Source organism: Electrona antarctica (assembly GCF_951216825.1).
Source record: "Electrona antarctica genome assembly, chromosome: 11".
Classification (NCBI taxonomy): domain Eukaryota; kingdom Metazoa; phylum Chordata; class Actinopteri; order Myctophiformes; family Myctophidae; genus Electrona; species Electrona antarctica.
The window spans coordinates 14588484-14601495 of NC_136792.1; the positions used below are offsets into that span (position 1 = coordinate 14588484).

General features: G+C 42.8%; 1 protein-coding gene across 1 annotated transcript; it reads left to right on the forward strand.

The window, feature by feature from the left end:
• The first annotated feature begins 3486 nt into the window (after positions 1-3486).
• On the forward strand, positions 3487-8932 carry rnf26 (ring finger protein 26). The gene is made up of 2 exons (XM_079514163.1): positions 3487-5064; positions 5468-8932. Exons 1-2 carry the CDS (start codon positions 4041-4043, stop codon positions 5848-5850), a joined length of 1407 nt encoding a protein of 468 aa, XP_079370289.1. The 5' UTR covers positions 3487-4040; the 3' UTR covers positions 5851-8932.
• Positions 8933-13012: the final 4080 nt, after the last annotated feature.

The window sequence follows — 13012 nt, forward strand, 5'->3', positions numbered from 1 at the left end:
TTCCCTCTTGGATGAGCAGTAGTTAATGTTTGTCATGTGGGAGATCACAAGTCCCTATAGGACATTAAACGTAGCAATAAAACAATGTTAGTTATACAAGTAAAACATTTTACTTGAGTGAATATTTATAGTAGCCTACTCACAGTAGCCTAACACAAACATGGATTAAAGCAAAATAAAATCTCAAAACAAAATAAATTTGTGTTAGACCAAGTGCTAATCTGCAATTTGATAAACTGCGTTAAAGGAGCCCCCACACTCTAGCACTGTTTCACAAACAATTTACACAATATGTACATACAATAATAATGTTTTGATAGCCAACCAGTTTGGGGATTGAGTTTTCATTTAACAGTTTTATTTTTATTTTTTTATATCCAAGATCCAAGGTTTCCTTTTCGGGAAGATTGAACATGCATTTTAGTTATGTCACTTAAAATACTCTCTAATCTTATACTAATAATCAAAAATAGGCTACAAGCTTAGAACACGTCGCAGTTTGTATTAAAAAATACAGATTTTCTCCTTCAGTATGGCTACCAATACAATAGGCTCTCAGCTGTGGAGGATGAGACTCAAAGCCGAGGAAGGAAACTCGGTGTCAGAGTTATTGTTCTGTTTTAAGTGTTTGCCCAGTGTTTTCATTGTTATTCAAGTACATGAGGTAATGGGAACCTGCACGATGGTTCAACACATTAAATAGTGTTCATTCCAATGGAAAGGTTTATACTACAGTTATTGGAAAGGATGATGATGATTGCACGATTAGGCAGAATTACGGAAATACTATATTACTCTCACATAACTACAGTACTATGCACACATGCACGCATGCGCGTGCACACACACACACACACACACACACACACACACACACACACACACACACACACACACACACACACACACACACACACACACACACACACACACACACACACACACACACACACACACACAGGTTTTATTATGAGGACATCAACATTTTAGGACAGAGATTTTAATGCATGTTTCTAAAACAATGTTTATAAAAGTGTTTTTTTTTTCTATAATTTTTATCCCACGATTTTGCAACCCACTTTTTCGGCCAGTGTCAATTATCTAATGTAATCCTGGGCACTACACTACACTGCCAACCTGTCCTGGGGAGAGCAATGACCTCATGCTTCCTTACATGTGTTGCTACGAGGAGTCCAAGCCGCTTCTTATCACCTGACAGGTGGGAGTTTAATTCCCCGGTTGGACGTAGTGTGTGTGGAAGGAACACGTTATTCCAACCAGTTCCTTTCCCCTCCATCAGGCGCCCCGGCTGGCCGGGGGAGGCAGCTTAGAGCAGTGGTTCCCAAAGTGGGAGCCTGGGGACCCCTATAGGGGTCCTTGAGGGAGTTCCAGTGGATCGCCAGCTAAATGATATTGGAACCAGATGGACCCTTATGGGTCTGTAACCAGTGGCGTGCACAGATAGACACTAGGGGGTGCTAGAGCACCACCTGCCCTTGCCCTCTGGACAGCAATGTGCCCTTTTGGAAAAAAATACAATAAATGTATACAGTGTACAGTATGTGGACCATGGTGACATTGATCAATTCTTGATAAAAAAAAAAGCTTCTAAAATATTATTTATGTCCCAAAATCTATAAATCTCACACTATTAAGGCAACCGGCCGGTTCCACGCTTCTTTTTTTCGCTTGAGCACCTGCCCCTCTAAATGTCTGTGCACGCCACTGTCTGTAACTCTGAGTGTACGAATGGAACCAAATGGACGCTAACGGGTCCATTTGGTTCCACTCATACACTCTCAGAGTTAAATTAACATTGATTTTACAATATAATTTGGGGTCTCAGAGATAGAAATGTCATTAAATGGGGGTCCGTAGCCTGTTGCATATCAAACTGGGGGTCCTTGAAATGAAAATGGTTGAAAATCACTGCTAGAGCTGTAAAAGTCTTCTCTTATGGGGGTCCCTGGCATATATTTTCAAATGGGGGGTCCGCAGGCTAATGAGTCCCCCCTTTTAAAATAAAAGTTTAGGCAGCCATTTGTAACCGTAAGCCTAAGCCATAAAGATTGCGGATCTACAAGCTCAACGTTGTGAGGTTATAGATGACACTGGGCCTGGCACACAACAGTATACATCATGTTTAACTCTAATTCCAACTCCCAAACCATAAACTCTAAAAGTCTGATCCTAACCTGAATATTTTCCTAACAGTAAACCTATCTCTATCACTGCTTCTCAAATTGTACTATAGGCCTACTTGTGGGGACATTAAGGTCTTCACAAGTATAATACAAACACACACATGATGATCATACATCAGTCCAACCAACCCAGTGAACCCACACAGTCAGAGTTGTCTCTGTATTCATTATGATTATTAGCCTAAAAGCATGCTTTTCTGGCTAAATCTTCATATACTTGGTCTTCACTAATGTTCATGATAAAATGGCACAATTTTTTTTCCTACTCTGTCTGTGTCTCATAGGAAGGCTGTGGGCAGTTCAGAAACCCGTCCACCAGTGACATCATCGTTAGGCAGATTTTTGTTTAATATATTTAGATTTGTATTATCGTGAGAACGATGGCTTCCATTTTCGTATTGCAACTTTTCGGGACTAGAAAGCCTGCAGTTTCTTTTAGCTTGGATTCCCCATCGATGATGTCACTGGTGGACGGGTTTCTGAACTGCCCACAGCCATATGAGACACATGAGTAGAAAATAATTGTGCTATTTTATCATGATTATTAGTGAGGACCTATTATATGAAGATAGGTTGAAAAGTGGTGAAGTGGTCTTTATGAATACAAAGTAGCTATTAAAAAAAGTCAATTAAATCAAATCAAAAGGATTTCATTTTGGGGGGGAAAGGGTTCTCAAACATCAAATGTCAAGGACCCCCCAATTAACACAATAGGCCTATAGTTCTCAAATGTTTTCATGTCAAAGACCCCCAAAATGATATGTAGGCTATTCGGCTGCGGAACCCCATCAAAAAATTAGTATAGAGTATAGATTTGTGTTACAAAAAATAAATTAATAAAAATAAAAATAAATCCCCCCATTCATCCAATTCATATTGCTATTGCTATTTTTAAATAGCTGATGCATGAATATAGGGTTCAATTGGTTTACTGATTTTTATGCCGGAATCTCCCTGGAATCCCCTCAAGGACCCCTGACGGTCCCCGGACTCCACCTTGAGAACCGCTGCACAACAGAAATTGTATTGAGATTATTGAGAAAGAAAGAAAGAAAGAAAGAAAGAAAGAAAGAAAGAAAGAAAGAAAGAAAGAAAGAAAGAAAGAAAGAATACATAGCTCCATTGTAGATGAAATGAAAGGAAGAGAAATATGTGAATTAGGCTTTGTATAAATTATTTTAATGAAATATTGATCACCGCATGAATCGGTGATGATGTTGCGGGAAAGGCACGCAGACGCAGTTCATGAATCCACTGACTAATGTTGCGCAACCATGTGCGCAGTTGTGATCCTCGGGAAGCGCACACAGGTCAGCTGACTCCAATCAAATCAAACCGAATCGGAACAACAAGCATGGCGTCCACCACACAACAACAGCTAACATCTCCAAGCGTTTCGTCATTTTAACGCCACGTTTGACCATCATCACAAACACACTAGCATGGAATAGTGTACCGGTGTGTGTATGGATGCGGTATGGAGGGAATGGGACCTTTTAAGCTCCACGATGTGAAGAAACGAAGCGGAACGTTTTGCAGCCAGGACGACTCACATTTGAACGTAAACATCCGTTGAGTAACGTTACCGTTCAACCGCACGGTTCTAAGTTTAAACTGACCTGCTGCTGCTTGTGTGAGGATTAATGAATAATAACTGTGCATGATGATGATAATGATATTTCAGAGCTCATTAACTTTACCTTGGCATCTGTGTGACTGTGATCTGTCCCTGGCTTGTTATTGAAACGTGACATGCACGTTGCCACGGGCGCCCGCCGTAAGTTTGGCTTTGCTTAAACGACTGTAAAGCAACGAGCTGTCGACGTCCGAGTCATCATGGGTTTGGTGAACTTGGTTATTTCCTCCATAGGGAAATGTATCGACTTCATCTCCTTCCTGTTGGACCTAAATTTCGCCATTGTCCACACGTTGATACGGTCCGTCATAGCGCTGATGACGTTCATCAACAACCTGCCCATGTTGACGCTCCACTGTCTGCTCGAGCTGTGGAACTTGCTCCTCGTCGGCCTGATGCTGGCGGGCTCGGCCGCGTCCAACCTGGCCCACGGCGCTCTGGCCGTGCTGGGCAGCTGCACGCTGGCTCTGGGAGGGCTGGTGGAGACCCTGAAGATGGCGGGCTACCTGTCCACGCACCTGTTCCTCCGAGGGAAGGAGCACCTGTGCCGCGCACTGCTCTCCGTGCTAGAGGGCTGCGACATCGCCGTGAGCCTGGCCGTCTACCTTGTCAACACGGTGGTCAACTTTGTGCTCATCGCCGCGCAGAACCTGTGCTCTGCGCTGAGCGGCGTGTGGCAGGCCGTGTCCAGCCCGCTCCAGAAGGTCCTGGAACTCACGCTGACCGTTCTGACCTTCCTGTACAGCAGCGTGGTGGGCACCACCAGCGTCCTGTACGCCCCCTGCACCTTGCTGCTGGACCTCCTGGCCTCGCTGACGCACATCTTTGTCAGCGTCTTCGTCCTGAACGTTTACGGTCTCCTGCTCGCCGCCGGCATCACCGCCGCTGCCACCGCCTACCTGAACCCGGTGGCGAGCCGCCAGGCGGCGCAGCGCGTGGTGGACTACGTCGACTCGGTGCCCGCTCTGCGCCGGGCGTCAGTGGCGCTGCGGCGGGACCTGCGGGACGCGCTGCGGCGCTTGCCCGTTGCCGCGCGGCAGCTCCAGAGGCTCCTCCGTCGCCTCTACCTGCTGGAGAGAGGCCTGTGGCGGCGCCTGTCCCACCAGAGCAGCCGCCTGGGCCTGACCATGAGGACCTGGCTCCACGGCCAGGGGGAGGAGGAGGAGGAGGAGGAGGAGGAGGGCCACGACAGAGTGGGCGGAGACGGCCACCCGGGAGGAGAAGGTAGGCCTGTCGCAATAGTTACAGAATCGTGATTCGTCTAATCGCAATTATTTGAGAATTACTTTATCATAATCGTTTCCATGTTGAAAAATGTTCATACATTAAAAAAACAAGCTGAAATAGCTGATCTACAAGCTTACAATGCGTCACGAAAGCGATGCGTTTTTAAGCTTGAATACACGCATTGTATAAAGCTTGTAGATCAGCTATTTCAGCTATTTTGTTTGCCTTTTATTTATTTAAGTATAAAAATAATGAATATGTTAGTAATTTCTTCGTTTATTTCAGGTATTTATCAATCGAAATGTATTCATGTTCCAATGTTCAATGCCAAAAACACAATTAAATAGTTAATCGCAATCATCTGTGCAACAATTAATCCTCAAATGTGTAATCGTGACAGCCCTAGGAGAAGGGCCCAGGAGGGACCCCCCGGACGGCAGAGCGGGGGACGGTCATGGCGGCCGCCGGGAGCAGTTGGACGCCGTCCTCCCCAGCTCCAGCACGGACAGGCCCTTAAAGAAGCTGTCCTCATCGTCGGGCAAAGACGGCGGCAGCGCCACGCTCCCCAACGCCGACAGCCTGCTGAGCCTGCTGAAGGAGCAGGAAGAGAGGAAGAAGTGCGTGATCTGCCAGGACTGCACCAAGACGGTGGTGCTGCTGCCCTGCAGACACCTGTGTCTGTGCCGAGACTGCACCAACATAGTGCTGAGGCAGCCCCTCTACCAACAGAACTGTCCCCTCTGCCGGCACATGATCCTCAACACTATGGACGTGTACCTCTGAACCAACAAGAAGGCCGGCGACTGGATACCGGTGCAAAGCTCATGAACCTGAATGTATATGGATCACCGCGGTTCTAGACTATACCGCAGTTATAGTGTCATCCTTGCTACCTGTTTTTATCTCACCCGAAATGTTGCGGTTTGATGCGCAACATCAACATGTTGCGCTCTGATGCGGTTTGGCTTCACCCAGGCGTCCTCCCTATTTTTGGGCATGTCATTATTTTGTCAAAAATAGAAAATCTACAAGTCATGACATGACGTGTTTTGAGCTTGTAGATTTGTGATTTTTGCTATTTGTCATATGATTAATTTTATAGGGCTTAAGCGGTTAAGTAAGGGATAATATCTGGCTAGGTGGTCATTGTCGGGAGATAATTCACAGACAGGGAGTTTAACCAACCATCCCGACAATGACCACCTAGCCAGATATTATCCCGCTTATTACATAGCTACCTAATAAATTGACCCAAAACACAACAAAAAAAGTTTTCCATAAGCAGCTGGGTAGACGCTGGCTGCGTCTACCCAGCTGCAGGGCTGGAGCACTGTCGGAAAACAAGGAAGTGAGTTGATCAAATAGAATCCATTTTCGGGTACTGCTTTTTCTATTTCTCGCTCAAATGTTTTCAAAAACATTTTTGAGAGCAATGTTTAGCTGTAAATTACATTGTGTGTCACAGTGTGTGTGTGTGTGTGTTTACATGGCTGTCATGTTGGAAACGGCACTAAATCAGCGGGGCCCAGCGGGTGCTCAGAGAGTTTGATTAGGCAGTGGTCTGTTATCAAGAAATAACACACTGCTGAATTCAGCGATTGACCAATCAGAATCAAGCATTCAACCAAGCCATGTAATAAAGGGGGATAAAATCCTTGCTTGGTTTTGTAGTTTGCTTTCCAGTTTGGGTTCAAAAACTACTACAGCAGGGTAAAAACATGGAAGACTGCATGAGACTGACCTTACAGAAGTTACAGTACAATGTGGTCAACACAGTGGGTATGTTAAGATTTTAAGTGTATTAATATGCAATGTTTGACCAGTGGCATATAATGGACCATGGATATAATCTAACACACCCATTATTAATTGTATTAGCTGTAGTTGTGTTGCTTACATCACTGTAAGGTCAGTCTTATGCAGCCTGCCATGTTTTACCCTGCCATAGTTTTTAACCTAAACTGCTAAACAAAATAGAAAATCAGCCTAGAGTTTAATGTCGCTTTAAGGTTCTGGTTGACAAGGGATGTATGCAGTCCACACAGTCGGCTGATTGGATCAACGCCAAAGAGTGCTTGATCCAATCAGCCCCCTTCACAGTAGAAGGGTGCATTTTGTCTTTAAAAAAAGAAATGCCTGGTCACTTAGTAGTTAAAGAAGCATACAAGTCCTGTCCCGGATGCTGAAATGTTTACTGCAGCCACCGTATGTCTTAAGATACTTTGCCATCAGTGGGCCAAGCAAAACATAACGTCTCTGCCGGGTGGAAACCTCATACATCATGTCCTACTGTTCAGAATTCAAATTCAAAAGCAGCAGAAAAGCTCAAAGGTTTGTAGACCAGTGTCCTGTACTTGTGATGCTTTTGTGTGACACAGTAATATGATCAAGTAGGGAGTTGATTTATGAAAAAAACAACAAAAGACAAGTTCAAATATGGAGATAAGAGGTTTCTGCCCAAGAGCAACGATAAGGCTTCATGTCACTCAGAGCTCACATTGACATCTTTCAGTGGAAAGTACGGAACTGTCAAACGACATGTTGCGCAACACTATTTTGTCGAAGCATAAATTAAGCGAGACACTTTTTTAGTAATGTTCCTATACATAGAAGAGGCCTGCATGTCCATTGAAAAGCACAATGCCTTGACAAGTAATCGACACAATCAATTCAGCTATGTAACATTGTGTGCAACAGTGCATTTCATGAATTTGTCTAAAAGCAATCCCAAAGGGACTGGAACCTTGCTAATGCTGTTTCTTAATGACCTTTTTTTTCCTCCTTTCTTTTAATAGTGACCACTTGACCTGTATTTTCTCTGCTTAGAGCTTTTCATGTGGAGGCATGTCGGGAACAAAACATTAAATATATTTAGTTTTTAGGGAAAGTGGTCAATATTTGGCCAGTTATAGTTGGTCCATAATGTGTCCGTAAGTTTATCAGTTCTGTTGAAAGGGCTAATTCTAATATTCCACTACTGACGTATGCCAGTCACTACCCAAGGCATTAAAACAAATGGTTGCGTTTCCTCAATAATTGTAATAAGTATTTTTTGGCAATGTAAAATGACCATTAACTCATGGGAAGGTCTACATTTCCATATGTTTGGGGCTAAATGTTCATTGATCAATGTTTACAGCACATCATTTGCATCATTACTCATAATAGTATACAGTGGGCGTGTTGGAGAATAATTTCTTCAGAAAATGAAAGTGCCATATTTGATATTATGTTCTATTCTATTTACCAGTTTTTTACAAATGTTGGAATGAGTGAAGAAGGGATTTTGAGTTGTAGGTTGTGCTATTTTTTTTAGAATATCCTTTATTCAAATAGTCCCCTACAACTATTACTTGTCTTTAGGTTATCACACTATCCACTTTGTTATAAGACAAGTGATCGATTCTCTATACATGTATTGGCAGAGAATCCAAACCAAAGGTGAAGTGTTTCATCTACCCCAACTAACTACTGCTTTTATCCTCATATGCCCTGTATCACGGTGTACGTTTGTATTGGCAATGCTCTGAATCTTCTTTTTTCTTTTTTTTCTTCTTTTTTTTTAAGGTTTGTTTTTGAATGATATTGTTATAGAGACCAGACTGTTTCCAGACCTATTTTCCTCAGGTAATCTTAAAGCCTTTCAGAAAATGTTAGTGGCATTCTGAACTGAAGATGCCAGTGGATCGTTGGCATTGCTGAAGAGCCAAGAAAGACTGAGTGACTACAATTGTTTGAAATTATACAATTGTTTGAAATGGTGATGGAAATCACAAAACAATGTCAGGAATGTGTTTTTGTAAAAACAAAAAATGAAAGAGGTGTGCTGACCAATCTAAGCACATAATAAATGATGTTTAATGAATTACTCTTGTTGCATGGGTTGATGTAGCAAATGGATACCATTTCGTGTATCAGCAGTAGCAGATCTACAAGCTCGCATCGCAGATTCACAGTGCATCATGTTGTGAGCTTGTAGATCTGCTATTTTGCTGCTATCAAGTATAAATCAGCTGTCACATAATTTAGAACCTGGTCTTTTATTTTATTTCACGTTGTCCTCTTATCCCACAAAGATAACATTAATGTAACTTTCGTCTTCTACCCCAGATTTGAACCCGGTTTCCTGTGACATTATTTTGAGCTATTAGAACCTGCCCGCTTGCTCAGGGGATAAGTTGAATCTTGTCCATCAGGTCCATTCAAGTCAGATCATCTGTCTAGGTGAGACATGACCTTTGACACCATCTAAATTATGTCTCAATAGAAGATCAGGGAGACATAATACAACCACACATTTGATTAAATTCAAATGTTATAGAGCTGCTTTAATATGAACCGTCCCAAGTAGTTAATTATACAACATACTAATTTATGATTTCAATATATTAGCAGTTAGCACGGTTCCGGTATTCGTCTCACCTTCAACATAACTGAACTGATCATTAAGTTCATGATGATTGAGATATTAAAGTAGCTGTTATTTTATTAAAAAGTTAAAGCTCTATATTCAGCTATATTGTACGGGCGGCTGGATGGTAACCGCACGGTTGCCAGTTCAAACCAGGGCTCCCCCAGAGTTAGTGTCGGAAGTGTCCTTGAGCAAGACTCTGAACCCCTAATTGCTCCTGATGTGCTGGTTGGTTCCTTGCATGGTTTCCGCCGCCATCGGTGTATGAATTTGAGTGTGAATGGGAGAATGTAATGCACAATCTATGTAAAGCGCCTTGGATAAACACCATTTACTATTTATATTCAGTAGAGTGTTTGCTCTCTAACAGTGGTCTCCGAATCTCTCCAGCTTTGTAGTAAACAAAATAATACATAAATAGTAGAACTACCAGCTTGTAGCTTATATATAGATCAAGGTAATACACATGTCTATGGTCTGGACCTAGGCAAACAAAATTATGGATTATGAGTTAAGCTTTCTTAAACTTTAAAATTTAAGAAAATTGATAACCAAATCATGAAGATTATTCATTCATTCATATATTGGGGCAATAACTGAGGCATGGCCTTATGTGCTTTAATTGTATGTGTGTAAGTATTGCATTATCTTCAGCCTGAGCCTCAAGTTGCATTCTTTCCAAGCTTTGCCATCTCCACTTTGACCAAATTTGGTTTCATTTCTATATCTTCCCATTTCTGACGTACGCAAAGAAACCCGGCCATGACTCATGAGATAATTTTTCATGTGGACGAAGATTTATTTATTTCTTTAGCAGTTACTGGACTGTAAATGCAGGAATATGAACCAAGGTACAGCTTCCAATCCCTCATCTGGAAGGAGGGCAGAGAGTTTACATTGACAAAATTCAGTGTGTGACTGTGTGTGTGTGTGTGTGTGTGTGTGTGTGTGTGTGTGTGTGTGTGTGTGTGTGTGTGTGTGCGCGCGTGCGTGCGTGCGTGCGTGTGCGTCTGAGTGAGAGAGTGAGAGAGAGTAAGAGAGAGAGATACAGGGTCAGGACTGGGACCCTAACGTCCACATGGGACCACTTCAACCAACATCTGACTATTCACAGAAGCTTTGTGGTTTACAGTTCCAGAACAGCCAACCCTTTTCCCAATGCGCACATTAAAATAACCTCAATTTAGCTTGGCTTGTCAACTGCTATAATGAAAGAATGCAGTGACTAGCATTACTAGATTATGACCGTTTTGTTTAGAGAATTTAAGACTTGGCTGATTTGAATTTGAGTAAGGAGGACACATCCTGTTTGATCCTATCCCTTGTCCTTTATGAAGACGTGTCACTCTATTGTCACTTAAATGCTTAAGTCCTATCTCCTATTTTACTATTTGGCTATTCGAAATAGCCGATCTACAAGCTCACAACATGTTGCATCATGATCACATGATGGGAGCTTGTAGATCTGCTGTTTTGAAACATGAAATTCAGAGAGTAGTGGTTTTATGATGACACAGAGTAAATGGTCCAGCCGGCCGGGAATCGAACATGGGACTTGCTGATCAGGCATTTCACAACTTGACTATGCGCCAAAAGTTTTGAAAGATTTTGAAAAGCTTAATGTGGCAGATTCAGCTCTCTGTGAAAAAGATAGAAGAGCCTTGGTGCTCGAATCGCCGTCACCACTATAAAAAAATTCCTGGAGTGTGGATTTGGTATTTTTAAAATCTGAACCTGACCCTACCTACATTCGTGTCTTTTGCATTTCTCTCATAATTCAGCTCCTTGGACATCTCCCTAAGAGCAAAGGCCAAAGGTCATCATCATCATCCATATAGCCACAACAACTCACACATCTCACCATGTTTCACACTATGAGGTGTTCATAGTGGTTTGCACTAACCTAAAGGCCACAAACGCCACACTGGCTCTGTCAGAGACATCAAACAACAAAGGATCCTGTGAGTGATTGTGGCTTGCTGACCCCGTCAGCCTCAGTCCCAGCGTTGGTGTTTACGTGGCAGGACGTTAATGGGGACTGTGTTAAGTGAAAACTGAAAAGAGGAAGTTGGATGTCGGGGAAAAGCAGACCAGAGTAAACGAAGAAGACTTTAATATCTCCTGGGAGCCGACCCTGTCGTTTTGACCCCCCCACCCAACCATTCTGCCCCAAAGCACTGTGGGAAAAAGATTCTCAAACCACAGTCCAACAGCGAGGTTCACCCCTGGCTCTCTCTGTTACTGTTTCTACTCCCTTCCTCCTCATTCCAGCTATTATGTTACTCTGTATTGCATTTTTCACATATACAGAGATATTTATAGTGCAAAAAATACAAATAGGACTACTGTAACTTTCTTAATAAAAACTTTATGAAATACAATAAAATGAAGCTGCCGAAAGTACAGCAGAAAATAAAATAAACAAAAAAGGGTTTTGCCAGTCAGCAAGGTATGTCCTAAAATCCATACCAAAGTGCAAATTCATACCTTCTACACGGTTTTCTATATTGTTCATGTTTATATATCACCCACCCTTTCCCCATTCTGATTATGATACTCTCTCTCTTCTTCTTTCTCTATATCACTCTTTTTCATCCTGTTTGCTTGAGTAATGCTCCTGTTCCTGATAACTGGACATCACACGGCTGACCTGGCGTAACATGTCGTTGCCCCCATAGTTAACTCGGCAACATCCTGATAACCCCACAGTTCACACCAGATAGAAGGTGATGAGAAGAAAGACATACTGAACTAAAGTGATGTGAGGAGGAAAGGAGATTTAGGGTAGGGTTCTTAGCTGACACAGAACACCGGGTCTTAAACCTTTCAGCTCAGGGCCCAAAAGCTATACATTTGGTTTCTCCCTGGGACTCTTATACAAACTTACAAAAACACATGATCGGCTATGTTCACTATTACGTAAAAGTAGTCATGTATTATTATTTATTTTTTCGTTTCTTGAGCATTTCTGAGTGGGTCCCGACCCATTGTTTGCGAAACACTGACATGGGAGATTATTACCAGTGACCTCAAGCCAGCACTGATATGCTTGAATAAAGCCAGTGTGTCGCCTGTGTGCTGTGCTGATGATTAAAGCCGGTGCCTCCTGATGATGGCTCCAACAAAATGGGATGATAGCCATCGGGTCAGAGGTCACAGGTCATGTTAATGGCTCCTTGGTACTTGACCCTTCACCCTCCAGTCTGAGGGGGGGTGGGGCGTAAAAGGTCTGGCATGAAACGTACCACTGTTCCTGCACAAAAGAAGTGTCATCTTTGGAATGTGGTCGCTGTGACACTGCTGTGCGAACCCCACTGCTAGACCATGGAGGAGCCGAGGAGGGAGAAGACAATTAAAAGTTCAAACAATGCCTGGGACTGGCCCACAGGAAGTATGTGTCATGCACAGATACATTCTTGTCAAATTTCCCCCAGATATATAAACTTATATGTGGCCATCCTCCTGTATAAACACAGAGTTGCAGAGAGGAGGGAAATCAGACATGGTTCCAAATATGAACAGTCCCCAGAGTGA